The sequence below is a fragment of the Desmodus rotundus genome, chromosome 2 (assembly GCF_022682495.2).
Source record: "Desmodus rotundus isolate HL8 chromosome 2, HLdesRot8A.1, whole genome shotgun sequence".
Classification (NCBI taxonomy): Eukaryota; Metazoa; Chordata; class Mammalia; order Chiroptera; family Phyllostomidae; genus Desmodus; species Desmodus rotundus.
Window position 1 is genome coordinate 159,871,737 of NC_071388.1, and position 23,415 is coordinate 159,895,151.

General features: G+C 44.7%; 1 protein-coding gene across 11 annotated transcripts in view; it reads left to right on the plus strand.

Annotated features, from left to right (window-relative positions):
• The window catches only part of RAPGEF4 (Rap guanine nucleotide exchange factor 4), a 278,213-nt gene that overhangs the window by 192,373 nt on the left and 62,425 nt on the right, over positions 1 to 23,415 (plus strand). For all 11 annotated transcript variants that reach the window (XM_024561474.3, XM_024561475.3, XM_045196251.3 and 8 more), the window contains 3 exons: positions 1,755 to 1,876; positions 3,406 to 3,589; positions 22,297 to 22,381. In XM_024561474.3, the coding sequence (XP_024417242.2) occupies positions 1,755 to 1,876; positions 3,406 to 3,589; positions 22,297 to 22,381 (391 nt within the window). The remainder of the gene's footprint in view (positions 1 to 1,754; positions 1,877 to 3,405; positions 3,590 to 22,296; positions 22,382 to 23,415) is intronic.

Below are 23,415 nucleotides of genomic sequence, written 5' to 3' on the forward strand. Positions count from 1 at the left end.
GAGTTCCTTGTTCCAGATCTTGTTCCCAGTTCCATCCTCACCCTCCCTCCTGCTCCTCACCCCATTACATCACTGCTGCAGTATTAGGGGGTGGAAGTCTCCCCAGATGCAGTATCTTCCCTAACAATCACTCTACGAGTGGTCTGCTGTCACCCCTAAAGTAGCTAGGGATCATTAACAGAGAGGAAACCCAGTGACTCCATGAGCTACAAGTGACACAGTTCGGTGTCTTCATCCTGTGTTCTGACCACAGGATTCTCATGCCCTGTACCAGGGCCCAGATGATCTGGAATCACCTTAATTCCATGTGCTCTTGCTAGTAAAGGTAATCATTGAGTTAAAAACCACATGAGACTGATTTTTTTATACTTCTTTAAGACTTTGCCCATTGATAAATTCTCAAATTAGAAGAGGAATATTTTGAAAGATCGTATGTTTGGTTCAGAATGGAGAGTGTGGGGGGTATAGACCATAATCAGTGCAGTCCTGGGCCTCTAACAGCCTTCTCAGGACATCCTCCTTGTGAAATATTTTAAGGTCAGCCCTGAATCAGGACATCCCAGGAGCTCTGATAAATTCCAGTTACTAGAACAACAGAACTGGAAATGGCCTTAGAGGACATCTTTTCCTCCTCCTTTCTTTTATGGATGAGAAAACTCAGAACCAGCCAAACAATAGAGCCAAAGTCATATAGCTAAGAAGTCGCAGACCCGGTCCTACCAGGCTAAGCCTCTTTTTAAAGTGCCAACAGCACCAAAAATCTCCTCCAGTTGAAACTACAGAGTTGCTCCCTGGGCTTGACCCAGGCTCACCCGAGGCCCCAGAGCTGGTGACACCCTTAGCAGGGGAGGGAGGCCACCAGTGACTCAGACCCAGCTGCTCCGTGACTCCCTGTCTGTTCCATTGTCCTTTGGGATTCATCCCTAGGACTTAAAAAGATTCCATTTCCTCCCTTGAACCATGATGTCACAGACCCCTGCCTTTCTTTATCACCCCACTGAAGGCTTTATTGATTGTTCTGTATGTGTGTGTGTGCGTGTGTGTGATTATATGTTTCCTAACTAATGCATGTAGTTTGCCCATCCTGACCAACCTACCGCAGAGGGGCACCTTAGGGACGAATGTGTGACTGTACAGGAAGCATTTGGAGCTCTTCAGACAACAGGCTCTGTAGAAGCGCTGATCCTCATTACATGGAACTTATTTCTGAGAGATTTGCATCACTAATTGCTTGTTTCTCCCAACACCCCTCTGAGGAAGATCAGTAGTATTACTTGAAAATATAAAGTGCTATATAATTTTGCACTTACACAGCCCCTTTCATGGAGCACCTCCGAGTGCCTCACAAACATTAACTCATTCCTCACAAAGCTTGGGTGAAGGAAGTCAGAATTTTGCTTTGTCTTCATTTTACACTGAGGTTTTCTGAGACAGGTGCAAGATGAGAGTTTCTGGCCCTGCACTGTTTAGTTCGTCAGATAATGCTTCCTGTCTAGCAGCCCTTTGGTCTCCCCTGGTGCTGCAACTGATAATGCTCTTGTGTTCAGCCAGCCCTGCTTAGCAGGTTCTCTCATGCACAGAGTGGTTTTAGTGGTTTGTACAAGAGTTTGAGAACCTGAGACCACACCACGCGGTGCTTTGCTTGCACCATGTGATGGAAGAGCACTAAGCTCTTTAGAGGGTCTCCTCTCAAAAGAGACATCTTCATCTACGAGGGGTTGATCTCCCATTCTTTGGGTCCCACCTCCCCCTAGACAATGCTGTGTGGGAACCGAGCTGGTGGACTGGATGCTGCAGCAGACACCGTGCGTTCACTCCCGAACTCAGGCTGTCGGCATGTGGCAAGTTCTGGTGGAAGACGGTGTCCTCAACCATGGTAAGACGAGCCACAGTCCCTGGAAAACCCTCAAGAAATGCTAAGTGCATTTCCCTGGGTAAGTTGTTGCTGAACTCCCAAATGGGCAAGAAAGAATTACTATCCCCTTAGGGAGCCTCCAAGCTCAGCATCTTCAGTTAGCAATCCAAATGCAGTGAGTGGATGCTATTGATTGCTGCGTTCCACCGCTGTACCTTCCTAACTTGGGAGACTGTATAAAGGAAAATGAAATTGCAACCCGAGTGCAGCAGTTCCAATTATGTTTATTAGTTTGCATTCATGGTTCATTGATAGTGTGATTGTACTCTGAGCACTGCGCGGCAATCCTGTTGCCGAGGCAGAAGGAAGAGCAGTGAAATGGGTGGCTGGGCTGATGACAAGGAAGAAAGGAATGAGTCCCGAAGCGCCTGTTAACCATGGTGTTGTCTGGGGGGCCAATTTGCACACCCACATGAGGACCGAGTTTAAAATCAGGAATGGCTCCATGGTGGCAGCCCCCGATCTCTGCAGAGTAGCTGTTTGGGCCTGGAGTGTGACTGTGGCTGAACCGTGTGTGCCATTTGCGTGAAGACCACTTTTCCAAACAGCCCAACTATTAAAGTCTTTCACTTAATTCACCAGCATCTGGGAACCTACCGATGGCCTTGCTAGTGTTTCTCAGGCTTTAGTGAACATACCAGCCACCTGGGACTCCTGCTAAAATGCAGATTCTGATGCAGCAGGTTCAGGACGGGCCCTCTGAATGCATTTCCAACACACCGCCCAGAGGCTGCCGTTCTGGGATCACGTTTTCACTTTCTCTTTATCTTTTGTCAGTGGTGATGCCCTGACCTGAGAAGGGGCTTACAAGCTTTGAGACATATAGATGAGGGATTCTGAGCTATGTTCCCTGACTCAGTCCTTCCAACATCTAAATCTTTTCATTTGGAGGAAACAAGGGAAAAAACTTTAAACAATCAGAACTGGATGGGAATTACTGTAAAATCTTCCTAGGGGTAGGTGAAGGGTATGTGACTTAGAAGCTTGGTCTAGTCAGCTTTGTTCAAACAATTTTATTCTAATTTTTTAAAGTGTAGATAAACATGTTTATGAACAGTACATATAGTAAGAAGAACATGAATTCTGATCCCAACAAAGTAAGTTGTTTTTTTTTTTAAGTCTGTACTTTCAAGTTAGAGCATGATCTGGCAGTTGGTTATTTTCCTGTTTGGGGCAGATGTACCACATGCCAGAAAATGTCATCAGGGTAATTTTTGCTCATCTCAGACAAGTTGGCAGGTTGTCCTGCAAGAGTCCTAGGGTGGTCCAGGAGACAGGCGGGTCCGAGGGAGCTGTGAGGTGCCCGGCTACAGCTGGGAGGCCGCATCTTGCAGCTGCACTGCCCTAGGCAGGCAGAGTGAGAAGGCTGAGCAGTCTCACTGTTTTGCTACTGCTTGGCTGTCTTGCCCGACATCATTCATTTGTTTCTGGTAACCAGGGCTGGGAGGCAGAGGTGCACCAGCTGACACTTGCCTCCATGTTTCCCACAGTGGACCAGGAGCATCATTTCCAAGACAAATATTTATTTTATCGATTTCTGGATGATGAGCACGAGGATGCTCCTTTGCCCACTGAGGAGGAGAAGAAGGAGTGTGATGAGGAGTTCCAGGACACCATGCTGCTGCTGTCACAGATGGGCCCCGATGCCCACATGAGGATGATCCTCCGCAAATCGTGAGTGAGAGTGCGGCGCCCACCTGCTGCGTGTCGCCGGGGACACTGGGTGCGCAGGCACACACTCGGGGCAGGGGGAGGACAGGCTAATTTCAAAAGCTCTGGCCTTATCCAGGGCCAAAGGAGAGACTCTGAAGGGTGAAACAGCAGTGTATGTCTCTTTCCTCTTTTGTTTTTGAGCCAGATAATTTCATTTCCCTTTTGCATGCATTAAAAATATAGTGATTTTTTTAGAGGCTGGCTCAGGATCAAAACTGAGTGCACACGTTAACCGACCTTTGGCCAATGACAACAAACTGCTCTGTTTCTATGCCAGACCATCGCAGCCCCTTTCTTCCTAATGCAATCAGGCAGAGGCTGTCAGAACCGCAGACGTCAGGCCTGTGCTTGATCTCATTCATTCATTCATTCATTCATTCATAACATCCTTTCACCCTGTTCTGAGCCTTCTGCTCTTTACCTTAAAGACATGTGCTAAAGAGAACCACACTACTCTGTTAAGGTTTTGGGCCTCCCTTCATCCAGGGAGGCACCCTCTCCCTTCTCTCTCAGCCAAAACCCACCTTCCCTCCTGGAGCAGCTGAAGTTGAGGACTTCAGCTGTTTAATCAGATCAATTCAGAAAGAAGGGACTGAGCCCCTCTTCCTTTCAGGGAGCTCTCCGAATTACTACGGGGCACACACAGAAGCATATGCCATGGTCCCAACCTCAGGGAAACCTCTTCGATGAGAGATAGCTTGGCACTTGGTTCTGAAAGCACCACGCACAGGCTTATGTTTTCCTGCTGGAAATGAAATCGTTCTCCACCCTGCAGCCAGTGCCAGCCAGCTGTGGAAGTCAGTGCTGAGTCACTGCCTTGGCAGGCCTCCCTTTATTAGCGGGTTTCCACAGGAGGGTTGAATTTCACATGTCTTCTGTGTCTACGGGGCGCTTTCCAAAAGTGAGGTGTCCCTCAGACCAGCTTCCTCAGTGCCCGCTGCTCACACCAACTCACAGTAGCCTCTCGGCTCACCTGCCTTTCCTGTCCCCAGGATTCTTCCCCTTTGACTTGCCCTTACTCAGTGCTGCACAAGGCTTTTCAGCATACTTCACTTTTTATCACACCATGTCCCCTTTGTCAAGACTTTCTCCGGGGTCTTAATGTCCCCTGCCATGTGTTTAAAGGCCTCCCCTCCCTGACTCTAGGTCTATGGTTTTCATATGGTTTTCTATGGTTTTGCTTTAGCTGCAAACCAACACGCACAATTTGGTTTTTGTGCTTCAAAATTTTGTTTCTTCAAACAAAAATTTTCTTAGAAAAATCCCAAATATCAAACAGAAAGCTAGAGTTTCACAGACATAATCATAAGTAGCATCCAAGAAACCTTCCCAAGCAAGGTTCGTTCTGTCTGCCCTGAAAGATATAGGGGCAGCGGCTGAGGGGACATGAGAGAATCCCCAGGGCCTGGAAAACTCACACACACACCACCTTTCTAAGCCATGCTTTTCTTTCCCGTCAGGCTGCTTCCCCTCTCTTCTCCACACCCCTTTTCCCCATTGTCTTTACTTCTTCATCATTTCCTGGATCCATCCCCTTCTTACTGTTTTTGATGTCACTTTCATTAAAGCCAGCACCACTCAGGGTTCTGAATCCAAGATGGGACAGCCCCCTTGGAGCATTTGGAAATATGGGGGGATATTTGGTTGTCTCAGTATGTGAGGGGCCCTACTGCTGGCATTCATTGGCCAGTGGCTTGGACCAAGGGATGCTAAACACACCTCAACACCAGAACCCTGCAAAAGAAGGAGCTGTCCTGGAAAGAATGCCCCTGTTGAACATTGCTGTAAACTATGAGTTCCTTAAAGACAAAAACGTACCTCATTTTACTCCATTCATTCATTTATTCATTTAACCAACATTTATTGAACATCTATTTTGTTCTAGATACTATGTTAGCTGCTAAGGCTGCAGCATTGAACAAGAGGGTTGCGCCTCCTTCCTGGAGCTTTCCTCTGGTGCAGGAGACAGACCTTACACACCTAGTTATGCAAGCAGTCATTTTATCACAGCTGCATTATGTATGACAAAGGAAAATGCAATGGGTGTTCACAGAATATAATATGCAGAGGAGGGTTTCATCTGTTGTGGAAGTCAGAAAAGGCCATATCTCCATGAATTCACAGCCCAGCTAATGTTCCCTCAGCCCTCGAACTCTGATCAAGGGAGGCAGAAATGTCATTCTATTTAAAAAGATTTTTCAGTATATACCAAAGAGGTTTTAAAAAGTAATAAAATGGTTCCTGCCTTTGGGGAGTTTATAATCCCATGGCAGTAGCACTCCCAAATTAGATTCTGATGCAACAAACATTTATTGAGTGCCTGCTACATGCTAGGCGCCTGCTGGGGAGCTTCATGCTAATTGTTTGATTTACCCTCACAAGAGCCTGAGAGCTGGTTTCATGAGTCACCCTTGAAATGGAATTCTGTTCCTGTGCTTCATTTTTCCTCCCCCGAAGTGTTGAATTGCATGATCCTTGGCAGCCCAAAGATTCTTCAGAGAAAATTGCATTGCAAAGATTGAAATTTTCCAGCCTATCACTGGTTGTTAAGGAGCAGGTTTCACCAGAATTATGTTGGGCGCCCTTGGGATTTCCCACCTCCCAGATTGTAAGAAACTGCAAACGTTGGAAGTGGGCTGGTGGTTCCGCTTTGAGTCTGTGTTCTTGGGTTTTCCTTCTATCGCAAAGACAGCCCCCAAGAGCTGGGAAACTAAAAGAGAAGGATATTATTTAATGAGACAGACTTTCAAACTCTACACACACACACTTTAAAAAAAAATAAACTGATAACTTTTGGAGCTTCTACCTTATTTTATTTAAGTGCAAAGAAAATAAGCTTAGTTGATCAAGAATTTCCAGTGTCACTGCTATCCTCGAAGAGACCAGCTGAGCACTTTGCTCTTGGAAACTTGAGAGTGGGTTCATAGGTCTTAAAAATGTTGACTTTTTACCCCAACTGCCAAGTCATTCAGAAATGTGGAGGCATGAGATGCATTGGCTCTACATCGACCAGAGCAGGACCCCCGGTTTTTTAACTCAGCACAGCTGCATTTTATAACAGCCACCGCTGCCAGGGAGGTTGCAGAACTCTGATAATTACTGGGAAAGAAATAACACAATATTCTTTGATGAGAAGATTACTTTGAGAATTTGATTGTATAATGAAGATGTTGCTTTGAAAGGTACTTCCTATTGTTCTGAATCTGAGACTCGCTAGCGGAAAAAAAAAAGTGTCACTTGTTTTGACAGGCTACTTAGAAAAATTCTCTGTTTATTACATTAACTGCGGCATTTTAACTGTCAAACTATGAAAGAATGTTCTGTAGTTTAAAAAACAGAATAGAGCTTCAGGGGAATTTTTTTGGCACACTCTTGTTGCTATTGGTATTGGGAAAAAAAAAACATACATTCTGAATGTGAAATTAGCTTTTTATGTGGTGGCAGGCAGAGTGACTCACAATGCCCGTGCTGGTTTCACAGGTGCAGACCTGGATGCTATCTGGGGGCAAGTGCCATAGAACAGTGACAGTGTGACGGTGCTGTTGTTGCAGCTCGCAGACAAGGCCATCAAACCCAGAACGAGGACTTGGAGCTTATTGTTTTGATTTTGCTTCGTTTACAAGGCCACAAACAAGAGGTTACCCTACAGCAAATAGATACAATGGAGACCCTTACAGTAGAACGTACATTCTGGCTAACCTGGAGCAGACAGACTCTGGATAGGGGCCATGGGCAAAAGGATGCGGAGTGACCAGGTCAGCAGGTGGTGTAAACTTGAAGCCAGCTGGATAAAGGAGGCTTCAAGGGGACAGTGGAGGCTCTTGCCGTACAAGCCTCCCAACCTCTTCTTCCAAGCCAAGTGAGATGTAATGCTCCAGTATGTAGAATGATCTGTAAGAAAACAGCCTAGAGGTGGGAGAGAAATGAAGTAGATGCCATTTTTCAAATCTAATTCTGGGTACGTCTGCGATTCTGAAATTCCCTAAAAACCTAGAAGCTGAAGTAGTTCAGAAGCAGATTGTCAGTGAGACCTGAGCAGACAAAATATGAATTTTTAACATTTATTATTATGTATTAAATATATTATATAAAATGTTTGTTTACTACATATATAAAACAAGAGAATTGTGGCAGGTTCTGGAGTCTTTCAAATGGGTCGGAAATTCAGAAACATCAGTTCATTTATTTTCTGTGAAAATATTTTCTAGCATAGTCTATAAGGGCATCAGGTTGAAAGGAAACAATTTAAGATGACATAAAAATGGAGGGGTGGTGTTTGGGGGGTGTTGGCTGTTCCACACACTTGCTCTAGAGGGCACTCGAGAAGCTGTGTATTTTCTCTTAATTAGCAGAGCCTGTTTTAATAGGGTCTTTATTTGCCCAAGCTGTTTTTGAGGGTGTGGAATTTGAAATCCTGATTAATTACAGGAAAATTTGCTTCCTCAGCGGAACCCAGATTAGCAGGCTTACAGTCAGCAGTGCCCGGGGTTTTGATTTTTGCTGGTGTGTGCCAAGAACGGGTTCAGGGTCGTAAAGTCCATTCTCAGATGCAAAGGAGAGGAAAAGAGAAGCATGGCTGAAAGATCCTAATCTTAATGAAATAAATTCTCTGCGGATCTTTCCCTTCCCAGCAGGACAAACTTTGCCATTGTTTTTCCCCCGGAAAGATTGCTGTGCCTTAGTGAAAGCTTGTAGAATCTACCAGAAGAAAGGATTGCATTAAGTGGGCCATTTCTTGGGGTGAGATTTGCCTCCCCTGTGTAAAAGCACTTCCCCCTGCTCCCTCATGTGGACATGCCCCAGAAGCCAGCAGTTGGAGCGCTGCCGCTCGGGTTCAGCTTTGGGAGCGGGGAAGGCGGACTGCGTAGCTCCCACTTACAGCCTAGGGTTCATTATAAGGTCACCTCAAGATTTTAATGACTTCTGATTGTTAAAGTCAATCTGTTCCCTGTAGAAATTTTGGAAACTGAAAAGAGGTAAAGACCATAAGTGATACTTGCAATCCCACCTCCCAGAAATAATTATTATTCACATTTTGGTGTTTATCCCTCTGGTTATATTTCTATTCCTATCTTTTTACACTTAATAACATGTCATGTCATTCCCCCTTCACCTTAAATATTCCTTAAAGATGGGCTTTTTAATAGGTGTGTAGTAATCTACCCTCTGAACGTTCTTTAATACATTCAGCTTGTCATTGCTGGGTGTTTAGGTTAATTCTCAAGTCCTTTCTTCTTTTATTTTCTTATATTTTAAATTGTATGTTTCAATTACAGTTTGCATTCAACATTATTTTGTATTAGTTCCAGGTGTAAGACAAAGCCGTTAGACATTCACACACCTTATAAAGTGATCCCCCAATATTTCCAGTGCGCACCTGGCACCGTACATAGTTACGGTATTATTGACTGTGTCCCCTGTACTTTACTTTATCGAGCCCTTTCTTCCTAACAGCAGCAGAGCACAGTAGTTCCGTGCTCTTCTTCCTGGAACAAAGAAAGAACTCCTAGCCTGGTGGGGAGCTGGTGGGAGGAGGAAGCAAGATGATGCCAGGCAAGTTCCATCAGGGAACAATAAGCTGTTTCTCACTGGAGGAGGGCCCAGACCAGGAACGCTAGGAAATGTGGCTGAGAGTTAGGCTGAGGTCGGACTGAAGGGGTCTCCTACCCCTCTGTGTACCTTGGATATTATTAGTCACTTGGGGCATCATTGGAGATTTTAAAAGGAAGTGTGGTACGGTCAGCTTTGTAGTAGGTAGGCTTCTCTGCTGTCTGTGAAGAATGGGTTGGAGAGGTTGAGACCAAAGACAGAACGTCAGATACTGAGTTTTGTGGATTAAAATTAATTATATTTTGAAAATTTAATGACAGCATATGAGAAACATGCGTTTGACCCAAGAGTCTGCTCAATAAAGTAAAAGAAATCCTGAGCATAAGAGCCCTGGATTCCAGTCTTACCAATTTACCAATAAATCACCCAACAACTCCAGACGACAAATCTCCTAAGCTATAAACTGGGGTCAATAATATCTATTTACCCTCTCTCACCTTCACAAGGGGATTGTATTCAGTCACAGCCAACATTTATTGAGCTCGTGGGTGCTAGGCACTGCGTTCAACAATGATCTAATTCAATTCTTTCAACAGAACTATTCAGTAGTTATTTATATTACCCCCATTTTGTGGACTAGGAAACAGGCTTAGGTTAAGTCACTTGCCTGTGTTTATCCCAGAAGTGATGGACCCGGGATGTGGTCCAGGTCTGTCTGACTCCAGAGCCTGTGTGCGTTACTGTTCTCCACCCCCTGTCCTGGGCCAAAGGGATTCAAAAGGGCCTCTTTGGTTTACCCTTTAACCACTGGGGAAGAAATATGTTGAGGAAATCCGATTTAAAAAAATTGTTACAGACAAATCTCATCTCATTCAATTATTACCATATGGACCTGAATGGAGTACAAGTGTACCATCTACTGTAGAAAATATTCACATCAACCCCCTAGCCAGAATTACAAATAAGAATCAATCATTAATAAGTGAATCACACTAAAGTTTATATAGTAACCTCCCATACAGCACCTCTATAAACCTCAAAATAACTCTGTGAACTGAGTAGGCCTTATTTCCCACAATTTACAAATGAAGAAACTGACCTTGGTAGATGTCAAGTACCTTTCTTAACCTCACCCAGTAGCATACGCGGCTGAAGCGGGAACTGAGCTGTCTGCTTACTCCAAAATCCAATTTCATTTTTTATGTCTAATATTCTTTCCTCTCTACTAGGTTGCCTCAACTTTGTCCTCTCTGGTGGATTTACTAAGCAAACAGTGAAATCCAAAGAAATAGGGATGATCCCTCTGTCCCTGATTAGTTAAGAATTAATTTTTATAAGGAAAATGTAATAATGCATTCTTGTAAGCACCTAACGTCTCAAAAAAGTTTGCATTTTCATCTAATATGTGTGTGTATATATGTAATATATATATTATGTGTGTATATATATTATATATGTATATATATGTGCCTCATACACAAAGGCAGGTAGCTATACCAGCTGATTCCATCCAATTTTTTTTCAACTTGCTGCTTAGGTGTTTTAAAGGAAAATATTTACAGTTGTACCTTTTAAATGGTTTGATGTTAAACATCTAGCATGTCCTCACAGTAAATACTTTTGCTGGAAGGATGTTGGGAATATTTCATTTTCTAAAACTGAAAAATCTCAAGTCATGTTATCCTAAAAACACTTAGTACTCAGAAGCCCTGAAGTATGTCACCCTTCCCCCCTGTTCTGATGGGGGTGACTTTACTTGTCACAAATATTCATAAACCATTTGCCCTTTACAGAAGCTATAAACTATTCATTTCTAACTTCACAAGGATGGAAAGAATCCCCATGTATACAGGCTTTGCTGTCAGAACTAAAAAATGCATAATTGCATCTGGACTTAAAATGCTCTTTTCTGGACTAAAATAAGGTGAAGGGGTGGTGGCATGACAGGGAGGTGAGCAGACAGAACAGGCAGGACGCTTCATTTTTATTTTATTATTTTTAATCCTCACCTGAGGATATGTTTTTTGATTTTAGGGAGAGAGAAAGGTAGAAAGAGAAACACTGATGTGAGAAAGGAACATCAACCAGTTGCCTCCTGTATGTGCCCTGATAGAGGATTGAACCCACAACCTAGGGATGTGCCCTGACTGGGAATCGAACCCACAACCTTTTGGTGTGGGGGACAATCCTCCAACCAACCAAGCCACCTGGCCAGGGCTGGGCAGAACACTTTAAATGTCAAGTCACCAGGCTCCTAGAATGATTCTAACACTTAAGATCCAACTGTTAAGAATCAAAGGTCCTGGGAAGTGAAGAAAAGGAACACAATTTGCTGGTTTGTCTACAAGTGGGTGGGAAACCGCAGCAAACTTACCAGTAAGGGAAGTGGAAGAGGTGAATTCTGAAGATCTTAGGCATGTTGGAAAATGACCCAAGTTGGAGAAGTGGCTTTGTAAGCAGTAAAGTCAGCTTGGCTGAGGAGCAGTACTGCAGCACAAGAAAGCCTTCCCACCCCCAGAAAAACATAGTGACCCGTTTCCTTGTTTTTAAGCTTGACTGCGGCTTACGGAGATGCTTACAATGTTGACTTTTCCGCACTTCGCCCGTGCACCAGGGAACAGGTCTACTGGGCGACAGGCCCAGAAGAACTGGGCTATCTGCTTTCTCACTTGCATGTTCCACCTCTGTCTGTGTCAGTGTGCTGCTTGGTGGCCGGACGGATCCCTCCTTTTATCCACGTTCCAGCAACTGAGGATCTCTCTGTCTCTGACCTTGATAAATTCCTTGATAAAACGGTATTTACCAGCAGCTTCCAATAGCACCTGAGCCCTCCCATCCTTTAATGTATAAACTGCTGCTCCATCCATCCCCGTTTATTATCGGGTCTGTAAGTAGACGCTGCTGCCAGAATGCATCCCCTGCGGAAAGTAGGCCTTTCCACAGCAGGCTCCGACAAATCCACATCAATGCGGCACCACGCGGATTTGTAAAGAGGCAGGGATGCCTAACATCTCTCCCTGTGACATCTGGAGAAGGACAAGTAAAGACCAGGTACATTCACCGGCCGCCACTCAGAGCTGCCCGAGAGTCAATTCAGTTCTCCAGCCTCGTCGGTTACTCTGTGAAGGTGCCTGGGAGATCCCTCCTCCTGCTCTGGGCACAGTGTTCCCTCGACTCTTGAAAGCCAAATTGCCTCCAGTCCTTGGGACCCTTTCATTCCTGTCTGAACAGGCTGGGAGCTGATTTACAGAATCCCTTCTCCATTTTTTTCCCTGTCACCCCTGTAAAGACCAAAGCAGGGGAGGTGCTTAATGCCACTGTTTGCCAGGAGAAACCTGCTTTTAAAATGCGACTTTGTTCAGTGATTGTGTGGGGGAGTGCTCGGTTGTAGATTTGTCAGGTGCCCTTTGAAGGCATGGGGTGGATGAAGAGGAGAACCTTTGTCGAATGCCGGAGAAGAGAGTTGAGTCTTCTCTGAGTCACTAGATGGCACAGCAGCTCTGAGCTGGTGGCCTTGGGAGAGGCTGGGCCTGTACTCTTGTCCCTGAAGCCAGAAACACGAAGATCCCCCGGGGTGGCAGAGGGGCTCACACGTGCATTCAGTGTGGTGTCACAGGTCTGGCCTCTTCCCGGGGACTTCCGTCAACTTTCAGTCCTAATGACATGTTGAGGCCACGGGCAACAGTGAGTTTGCTGGTAGCGAACCTCTCCCGAGTGCTTTTGTTGTTTTGCTAACTGCGATATTCTCATTTTTTAAAGTAAGTCTCTTCATACCTTGCAGTGCTGACTTCTTACACTTCATTAAAAATTTTCTGTAAACAGAATCAAAAAGTTCATGGCCACCTGGCTGGACTGCCAAATGACAGTGGCCTGCCCTGTGATTACTAGACTACTGTAGACCTCAGGGTTGGTTTTTTTCTTTGCTTTTTTCCTTTCATCTTGAATGTTATTTGGGGCTCAGAGACTAAAGTGTTTTTAAGCGTTGTTCCGTTCTGTTTCAAACGGCTACCCTAGCTTTCTCCACAGCATCCGGGCAGCTCCCCGGGGAAGTCTTTATTTCTCCACAGTGGCTATTATTGATGCATGAGCACCCGGGGGTGGAGTAAGCTGCCTCGTGGGTCTCTGGGCAGGTGTGGTGGTCACTCTCCCCACAGAGCTGCCTCTGAAGGCAGTGGGGCCATGCTTCCTGGCAGGCTTTGCTTTCTGAGAGGCACCTGCGGAGCAGGCATGCTGAACCCCCTCTTCCTTCCACGAGTTGCCTAAGGAGAATTTCCCAGGAATGGAGCCCTTCTGGTTATTTTCCTCCTAGAAATCCTGCCACCCCTTGTCCTCCTCTGTGTCTGGCAGGAGGGCCAAGGCTTTCACACGCTCTGTTCTGCTTCTTTCTCAGAAGCAGGCTCCTTGCTGGGCATTTGTCTTAGAGAGCAGGTCTCCAGTGTTAGCAACTCTGCCACTGCCCACTGCTCCCTGCGGGGTGGGGGAGGGGGCCCCTGAACTCGACCTCTGCCTAGTGCTCCGTGTGGGGCGGGCCCTGCCCCAGGGCCTGAGTGGAGCAGTCTTGCAGTGAACCCTGCGAGCCTCTCCTGTCCTGTCTTATCAGCGATGCTGTCTTCCTCCTGTGCTGGTTTTCTTCTCTCAGTGTTGAGTTGTGGCCGCGTCCAGTTATCCCTGAGGCATTTTATTCCTATCTGTTTTCTGTCATCCAGGACTTCCTACAACTCTCCAACCAGCCGACAGTGCTGTTCCATGGTTTGTGGTTCATGGTTGGTTGTTTTCTGCGTTGATTTGGATTTTCAGATGTCATTCCCATCGGACCTGCAGCACGGCAGACAAAACTCTGGCCAGAGAGGGGCCCCGCCCAACAGGTGCTACACGGTCTTAGATGGTCACCTCCATCCAGGCCACCCTGATCTTGACTGAGTTAGTCTGAGTAACTTCAGCCGGTCTAATTACTTCCCTGCAGCTGGGTGAATAAATCTATCTTTTAGGAAAGAGATCTTTTCCATCATTTAGCAGATTTAGAGGAAGAGGCGAGGACCAACATCTTCATCCTTTCTCCTCCCTCTGTTAATTATTTGTCACGACACAGTGAGTTGTGTCATGGCCACCTTGTCTTATTTGACCTTGAATAGCAAGGATAACAGGGCATAAGCCCCCATTTTTCTCAGGCCACAAAACGGGAACTGGTTCATGATGTTGCTTCCACAGAGCCCTCGGGCAGACCCTGAATTCAGCATGAACTGTGAGAACTAGCGTGTTCATTCATCTGATAAACTGTAGTGAACCTCCACCCTGATAACAACTCATCCTACATTTGTATCACAGCTCCAGCGAGTTGTGTATGTTAACTCATTTGATCTCTACAACAATCCTGCTTATTGTTCCCATTGTACAGATGCAGAAAAGGCATTCCGGGCACCCAGGAAGGTGATGATTTAGGTCTCAAATCCAGGTTCTGCTTCCAATCCAGCACGCTTTGCACTTCCAGATGCTGCTTCTCTTGAGAAGAGCAGTCTGGAGTTATGAATATTTAAGCAAGTATCATTCTTCACAGTAGGTTGTAAATACCACGGTTTTAGAACCATGGGCTATAGAAGAATAAAGGATGGAAAACCAGTTTCACCTGAGAGAGATGAGCTGGGATTAAAGCAGAAAAGAACTTCTAGGCAAAGAGAAAAGGAGCATGTGGAAAGTTTTGGAGATTTGGAAAAGCATAGCGTATCTGAGGAACGGAGAAATGTCTGGCATGGGTGGAGGAGATGGCAGAGCCATGGGGGAAGAAATGAAGAGAGGGAAGACAGATGAGTCTGCAAGAGTACGCTGAGATCTGCTTTTAAAGGGCCTTGTGTGGGACGAGGGGACACCCCTGGCCGCACTGAGCTTGTGGGGCTTGTGGGTTATCTGGGAAGAGATGGCCAGGTTGCTCTCAGAGCTCAGGAAATAGATCTGTTTGGAGATAAAGATTTAGGTCTCGGCATTATATAGATGAAAGCTGGCAATTTTTCCCAGAAAGAGAAATCAGAACAAAATGAGAACAGAGCTGAAGGCAGACTGTTGGGGCGCAGCACAGTTTAGGAGGAACAGAACAGACCAAAAAAGACATTGAGAGGAAATGTTTCAGAAAACTGGAAGAGAGAGCCAGGAGGGAGAGGGCCTCAGTCACGGCTCACTGGCATTGGGCCGCGGGAACTGAGTACGTTCCAAAACTGGCCTGGATGTTGCCATCTCTGCCTCTCTCCTCGCACACTTTGTGCCAGTCCTCAGACTACCGATAATGGCTCAACAGGCCACCTTGAGCCAGCTGTGCCACAATTTTAATATGCCGCATTGGGGATCTGACAGAGTTCTTTCTCATAGGTTTTAACTCTCGGATAACACGTAATCAATCCTAATGTGATGTGTAGGTTCTAAGGGCAACACCTTTTTAATCTGTAAGAATTAATATACAAAATTTTTTTAATTAAAAGAATCAATTAAACTTGAAAAAAGAGTTGATCAGTATGGATTTCATGTTTTTTTTTAAATTTTGTATTGTTATTCAATTACAGTTGTGTGCCTTTTCTCCCCATCCCTCCACCCCACCCCAGTTGAACCCACCTCCCTCCCCCACCTCAACCCTCCCCCTTGATTTGGTCTGTGTGTCCTTTATAGTAGTTCCTGTAATCCCCTCTCCTCACTGTCCCCTCCCCACTCCCCCCTGACTATTGTTAGATTGTTCTTAACTTCAATGTCTCTGGTTATATTTTGTTTCCTTTTTTCTTCTGTTGATTATGTTCCAGTTAAAGGTGAGATCATATGGTATTTGTCCCTCACCGTCTGGCTTATTTCACTTAACATAATGCTCTCCAGTTTCATCCATGCTGTTGCAAAGGGTATAAGCTCCTTCTTTCTCTCTGCTGCTTCTGCATGGCTAAGGATTTCATGTTGACATTATGTAAAAACACTCTTCCTAAACTCATAGGTCTGCTCCCAAAATACCAAATTTGAATCTGTTAAGATTTTAGAACTAAATTCTAGCCCTTTTAAGTGCTGAGTTTTTCTCCTCCTTCCCCTAACAGCCCATCCTATGGAGGTGAGAACGAGACTCTCAGAGACTGTTTTCTCTTTAGCCAGGCTTCTAGGGGGGCCCATGCTATTTGCAACCGATGTCAAGTAGCAGGAACAGCAGGGCAGCTCCTTGGCTGCAGAGACATAATCCTATTATGCCTACCTTAAGACTTTCACCTTAGCTGCCTCTATTGAAGCAGACGGACTGAGGTGACCCAATTGACTTTTAAATCCCCACAGATCCTCCTTTCAAAATCCCATGTCTAAGTCAAGTGGTAGATTAGGCCCCTTGCTAAGAAGGCCTGGCCCCTTCCATACCCTGTGGCCACAGCTTTTCCTTTGGTGTGTATTGGGTCCCATACTTTCTGAGTTGCATCGTTAAGCACTGGACTGATGCACAGTGGTGATCTTTGGCAGGAGGTGAGCCCGGCTGGCATCTGCCCGGGTCGTGCACTTAGTACCTGTCTCGGTATAGTCAAAGTTAGGACGTATATTCTCCGTTGATGCTGTAAGAGAGGGATATCATATTCTTCTGTTCATATCAAAGCTGTCCTTGAGCAGGTGGTGTGCAGGGTGTGCAAAGAGTTTTCTTCCTCCGATTAGCCTCACTTGATCTGTCATCTACCCCATGTGATAAATGCTTGCAAATTATTTAATCCAATGAACTATTTTAGAATATTTGCGATTCAGTTTTGGTTGCTCAGAGTACTTATCTATAACTGACTAAATTTCAGGTGTAATTTGCTGGCCCAAATGTTGTACTTTGTCAGTTTAACTTCTTATGCAAAGGTTTGAGTTTTGAAAATCATTCTGCTGGGTATTTTTTTCCCACTTACACAAGTAAGTATGCAGGTGCCTTCACATTCACTGCTTCCTTTAGCTCTCACATCTATCTCAGGAAGGCATGTCCCCAGTTTACAGGTGAGACTGGGGCTCTGATGTCACACAGCTGGTGAGTGGTGCACTAAGGTTAAAACCTTATCTTCAGACTCAAAGTCCAGTGCTGTGATCAATACATCAACACTCCCCAAAGTTATTTGACCAAGGAACAATTTTTAAAATTATATTTTATTGATTATGCTATTACAGTTTTCCCAATTTTGCCCCCTTTACCCCCCTCCACTCAGCAACTCCCACTCCCTCAGGCAATCCCCACAACCATTGGTCGTATTCATGGGTCATGTGTATAGGTTCTTTGGCTACTCCATATCCTATACTGTACTTTGCATCCTTATGGCTATTCTGTAACAACCTATTTGTACTTCTTAGTCCCTCGCCTCTTCACCCATAACCCTACACCCCCTCCCATCTGGCAACCATCAAAATGCTTTCCATATCCATGATTCTGTCTCAGTTCTTCTCATTTGCTTAGTTTGTTTTTTAGATTCAGTTGTTAATAGATAAGTGTTCATTGCCATTTTATTATTCACAGTATTGATCTTCTTCTCTTTCTTAAGTCCCTTTAACATTTCATATAATAATGGTTTGGTGATGATGAACTCCTTTAGTTTTTTCTTATCTGGGAAGCTCTTTTTCTGCCCTTCAGTTCTAAATTATATCTTTGCTGGGTAGAGCAATCTTGGCTATAGGTCCCTGGTTTTCATGACTTCAAATATTTCTTGCCAATCACTTCTAGCCTGCAAAGTTTCTTTTGAGAAATCAGCTGCAGTCTTATGGGAACTCCCCTGTAGGTTAACTGCTTTTCTCTTGCTGCTTTTAAGGTTCTCTCTTTGTTTTTGACTTTTGGCGTTTTAATTATGCTGTGTTTTGGCCTGGGCCTCCTTGCATCCACCTTGTTTGGGACTCTCTGTGCTTCCTAGACTTGCATGTCTATTTCCTTTACCAAATTAGGGGCATTTTCTTTCATTAATTTTTCAAATGCATTTCCTATTTCTTGTTCTTTCACTTCTCCTTCTGGTACCCCTATGATGTTGGAACACTTGAAGTTGTCCCATAGGCTGCTTACAATATGCTTGCTTTTTGCTTCCTTATGTTCCAAATCATTGATTTGGTTCCTGTCTTCGTCCACTCTACTATGGTTTCCCTGTAAATTCTTTATTTCAATTAGTGAATCCTTCATTTCTGACTAGATTTTTTTTATGTTATTGAGGTCCTCACTAAGTTCCTTGAGAATCCTTATAACCAGTGTTTTGAACTCTGCATCTGATAGATTGCTTATCTCCATTTTGCTTAGTTCTTTTTCTGGAGTGTTGATCTGTTTGTTCTCTCATTTGGGCCATGTTTTTTTGTCTCCTCATTTTGCCAGCCTCCCTGAGTTTGTTTCTATGTATTAGGTAGAGGTGCTTTGACCCCATGTCTTGGTAGTGTGGCCTAATGTAGTAGGTGTCCTGTGAGGTCCATTGGCACAGCCTCCCCTATCACCCAAGCTGGGTTCTCAAGTTGAGCCCTTTGTGTGGACTGAGTACACCCTTCTCTTGCAGTTGATTCTTGATTGCTGTTGGCAGGTCAATGGGAGGGATTTACCAAGGCCAGTCAGCTTCAAGGACTAGCTGTGATCACTGACCATCAACATCCACCCTCCATGGAGGGTCATCTGCGCAGGGGCAGGGTGGAGGTGCTCCAATGTGGTGTGTTGCTGTCCACTGTGTGCGTTGGCCCTGGAGTTTCCTGGGTGGTGCAGACCATGGTTAGTCCCTACCTGTGTTTTGTCCAGGGGACCCTGCCTGAGCTGTAAAGCAATCTGAGATGCTGCTACCTATGCTGGGCTTGGAGATTCCGAGGTGAAGCCAAACTGTGATTCTAATCTGGCTGCTGCTAGGCTCACTGAAGCCAGCTGTTGCTTGTTTGATAGGATTTATGAGCCAAGACCAGCTGGGATTATACCCTAAGAACCCTGAAACACCAATCCAAAAGAACCTATGCACCCCAATATTCATAGCAGCACAATTTACAATAGCCAAGTACTGGAAGCAACCTAAGTGCCCATCAGCAAATGAGTGGATCTAAAAACTATGGTATATTTACACAATGGAATTTTATGCAGCAGAGAGAAAGAAGGAGCTTATACCCTTTGCAACAGCATGGATGAAACTGGAGAGCATTATGCTAAGTGAAATAATCCAGACAGTGAGGGACAAATACCATATGATCTCACCTTTAACTGGAACATAATCAACAGAAAAAAAAAGGAAACAAAATATAACCAGAGACATTGAAGTTAAGAACAATCTAACAATAGTCAGGGGGGAGTGGGGAGGGGACAGTGAGGAGAGGGGATTACAGGAACTACTATAAAGGACACACAGACCAAATCAAGGGGGAGGGTTGAGGTGGGGGAGGGAGGTGGGTTCAACTGGGGTGGGGTGGAGGGATGGGGAGAAAAGGCATATAACTGTAATTGAATAACAATAATTTTTTTTTTAAAAGACCAGCTATTCTTATGGAAAAGCAGCTTAGGTAGGTCCATAAATTGGGTGGGATAGATAGAGCCCTCTGTGGATTGTGGATCTCCAAGGATGGCTGCTGCTAGTGCCAGGCCTGAGGCCACTTAGAAAGAGGTACAGTGGGGATGGGGGCTCACTGAGGCTGACTGTTGCTTATTTGAAAGGATTTAGGAAGTAATGAAGCATGAGCCAACAGGCATTCATATGTAAAAGCAGCTTGGGTGGGCCCATAAGTTAGGTAGGAAGGAGGCTCTGGGGATTTCCAAGGCAGGACAAACAGTGTTAGCCAGGTTGATGGAGTCTCAGATATGGCACCAGCCTGCCAGCTCTGTGGCTTGTGGGGTGAGGGTTCAGAAAAGGTCATTGGCCTGTCTGCCTTTCTATCTGGGAGAAATCTGTCCCCCAGCTCGCCTTGATGCCAGACACTTCAGTTTCTCCCTCTATGCCACTGGTGCCTTTCAAGCTGCTACCCTGGTGCTGGAGCTCAGAGGAAATGAATCTGAGAAAGTCCATGTGTGAATTCTGTAAGAAAAACTTCTTGGGACTCCAGAAGTTTCCCTTCACTTAATCTCTGCTGATTTTTGCAGCCAGGTGTTATGGGGACATCTTCCTGGCATGGAACCCTGGGCTGGGGGTCCTGATGTGGGGCTGGGACTCCTTGCTACCAAGATATCCCTTCCAAATTTTCATCTACCACATTTGGACATGGGACCAGCTCATTCCATGTTCCACCCCTCCTACCAGTCTGGATGGATTTGGTTTCTTTAATCCCGTAGGTCTTGGATTTCCATTCAACTTGATTTCTGATGGTTCTGAGTGATGGTTGTTTTATATTTCACTTATCATTTTGATGTGGCTGTGCGAGGACACAAGCCGTGTTTACCTGTGCCGCCATCCTGACCAGAAGTCCCAAGGAACACTATAAAAATACAATGGATTTAAGGTTGGAATGCCATCCTTAATTTAATGTTTAAATGTTTAGTATATAGTAACATTAAATAATACCATAAATTATTAATTTTTTGAGTTTTTTAACTTTATTTTTATTGTTAAGACTATTACAGATGTCCCCACTTACCCCCACCTTTGTCTACCTTCACCCAACTCCGGCCCCCGCTCCCCTCTGGGCTTCACCACACTGTTGTCTGTGTGTATGGGTTATCCGTATAGCTTCTTTGTCTAATCCCTTCACCTTCTTTCATCCCGTGCTCCTCATCCCCTGCCCCTGACAGTTGTCAGTCTATTCCATGTATACACGTTTCTGTTCCTATTTTTTTCATTTTGTTCACTAGATTCCACATATAAGTGAGATCATATGATAATACTATAAATCAAGCAAATGCAAATTTTAGGACAAAATACATAAAATAGACTGATGATTATGTAATAGGTAACATACATGAGTGTAGAAGTTAGCAGCAAGCAAATGTTCCCTATGGAGATCAACTTCCTAGAACTCTCAGAATTAATAACCAATTTGTTTTAAAATTTCAATAACATATTAGTCAGGGTTTCTTATATTGTAGGGAGCAGTAGAAAATCTAAATTACCTGGCTGCTATAGCTCACTGGATTGAGCGCGGGCTGTGAACCAAAGGGTTGCCAGTTCTATTCCCAGTCAGGACACATGCCTGGGTTGCAGGCCAGGTCCCCACTTGGGGCCATGTAAGAGGTTACCACACATTGATGTTTCTCTCCCTTTCTGTCTCCCTCCTTTCTCCTCTCTCTAAAAAGAATAAATAAATAAAATAAATAAATAAAATCTTAAAAAAGAAAATCTAAATTATGAGCCATTATATTTTCGCACTGATCTCTAATTAAATGCTGTGAGTGATTCCAGAACAATTATAGACATGAAAGGTGATTAGGAATCTACTCTGTCCTCCCATGCCAAAATGTCCGTAACATCCACATATCCTATCCTGAAAGGCAGATTATTGGATACCAGTTTTATAATAAATTATAGGGGGGAAGTTAACTAGTACACGGATTAACACCTCTTGGAACAGTGGTCATCCAGGACACAGTTTGGGAAGTGTAAGTACATACCTCTCTTCTTTACTTTTCCTCCTGGTCCAAGTTGCTACTATTTGTCTTCTGCCATCTCATGCCCTCACCTATGCCAGGATAGGCAAGAAAATATGGAGTCTCTGTACATCCTTTATTAAAGCCTGTGGCAGAAGCATATTACATAACCTGGGGCACAGTGACAGCTGCATTATTATTCTGTTAGGCCAAGATATCACACAGGATCCCAAGGAATTTGGATCAATCATCCAGTTGATAAAATCAATTGTTTCCAGTTGTGTTAAAAGACAAGTTTTGTTGTTATTGATTAAGATGGTAATGAAAAGTCATTTGTAAGAGCGATCATCTACAAAGTGGGAGATGGATTTGCCGACTATATACAGTGTGAGTGGAGATGGCCCTCCCTGTGAGACTGGAGGGGAAGGGGACTCCGTGCACATTCTTTCACTGAGAACACACGCATTTCAAAATTCCATCAGGGGTTATAATAGCACAGTCTCGCCCTCTGCCAACACCTTTGTATAGAGATTATTCCTAAGAAATCTGTGAAAGCAGTATTGAGCCTTGAATCTATTTCTCTATTTCAGGCTTTAGTGATTAATTTTTTCTCATTATTTCCTTGTTACTTTTTCCTTTGTAGACCTGGCCAGAGGACTATGGATGACCTAGAGATTATCTATGAGGAGCTCCTTCACATTAAAGCCTTATCCCATCTTTCTACCACCGTAAGTTGTCCCTTGTTGAGTGTGGTCAGGGGGACTTTGAGTTAATGCGCTGTTAGGGCGGGAGGAGTCTGATATGGAACGGAGGGCAGGAGTGTCTGGATTCTACCTCATTAATCATCCCTAGTCTTTCTCATGAGATGCTAAGTAAGTTACACCCAAGAACAATCACTGTAATGGGATCGCGTATTGTCACATCTTTAGTGGGTGCCATGTGCTCTGAACCCCAGTTGTGTGAACCCTCTGAACAGCAGTTGTGTGATGTAAGCAGGACTGAACATAACCTTTATCTTTCCAAATCTGAACCTTGGAACCTACACACTTAGACAAAAAAGCCAGGCCTTAAAAAGGGGCCCCGAGTCCCTTCTATGAAATACGGAGCCAGAGGGAGGAAGGAGAGAAATCAAGATGAACTGTCCTGGCCCAAGTGGCCAGCTTTGCCCAGGTTTGCTGCCCTATTGAAAAAGGAAGGAGGAGATTCAAGAGAGCGTTACTTCAGATATGTTAGGGCCCAACAGCAGTACCCAGTAGTGAAAAATGGCCCAGTGGCTATATCTGACTCTAAACTTCTATGTGATTAGGATATTTAGGAAAGTAGTGGACAGAAATTTGGCCTCTGAGTAGGGACAGAAATGACTCCTCCCACAGAAGGAACATAGGAACAGGATTTCCAGACAACACACACCTCTTATATGATAATAATTCAAAAATAATAAGTTGTTTCAGTGTTCACAGATTCTGTACCAAGGCCTCTCAGCAACACCTGCATTCCTCATTTGCATTTCATTCCCAGCGTGCTAGGTGATAGTGAGCTATCACATGGTAGCCTCTCTGTTGTCCCTGCGCTGGTGGGGAAGGTTCGGGTCTCTGCAGAGAGCAGTGAGGCATTTGTCAGAGCCCCGAGCAGAAGGACTCCAGACCCTTCCACCTTCACCCCAACAGAGCTGCCTTCACATTTCTCCCTGCTGCACTGCCGGGGGCCCAGATGCTTGCTCACCTACATGGAGTAACCAGGGGTCTGGTCCAGCCCAGCCTCC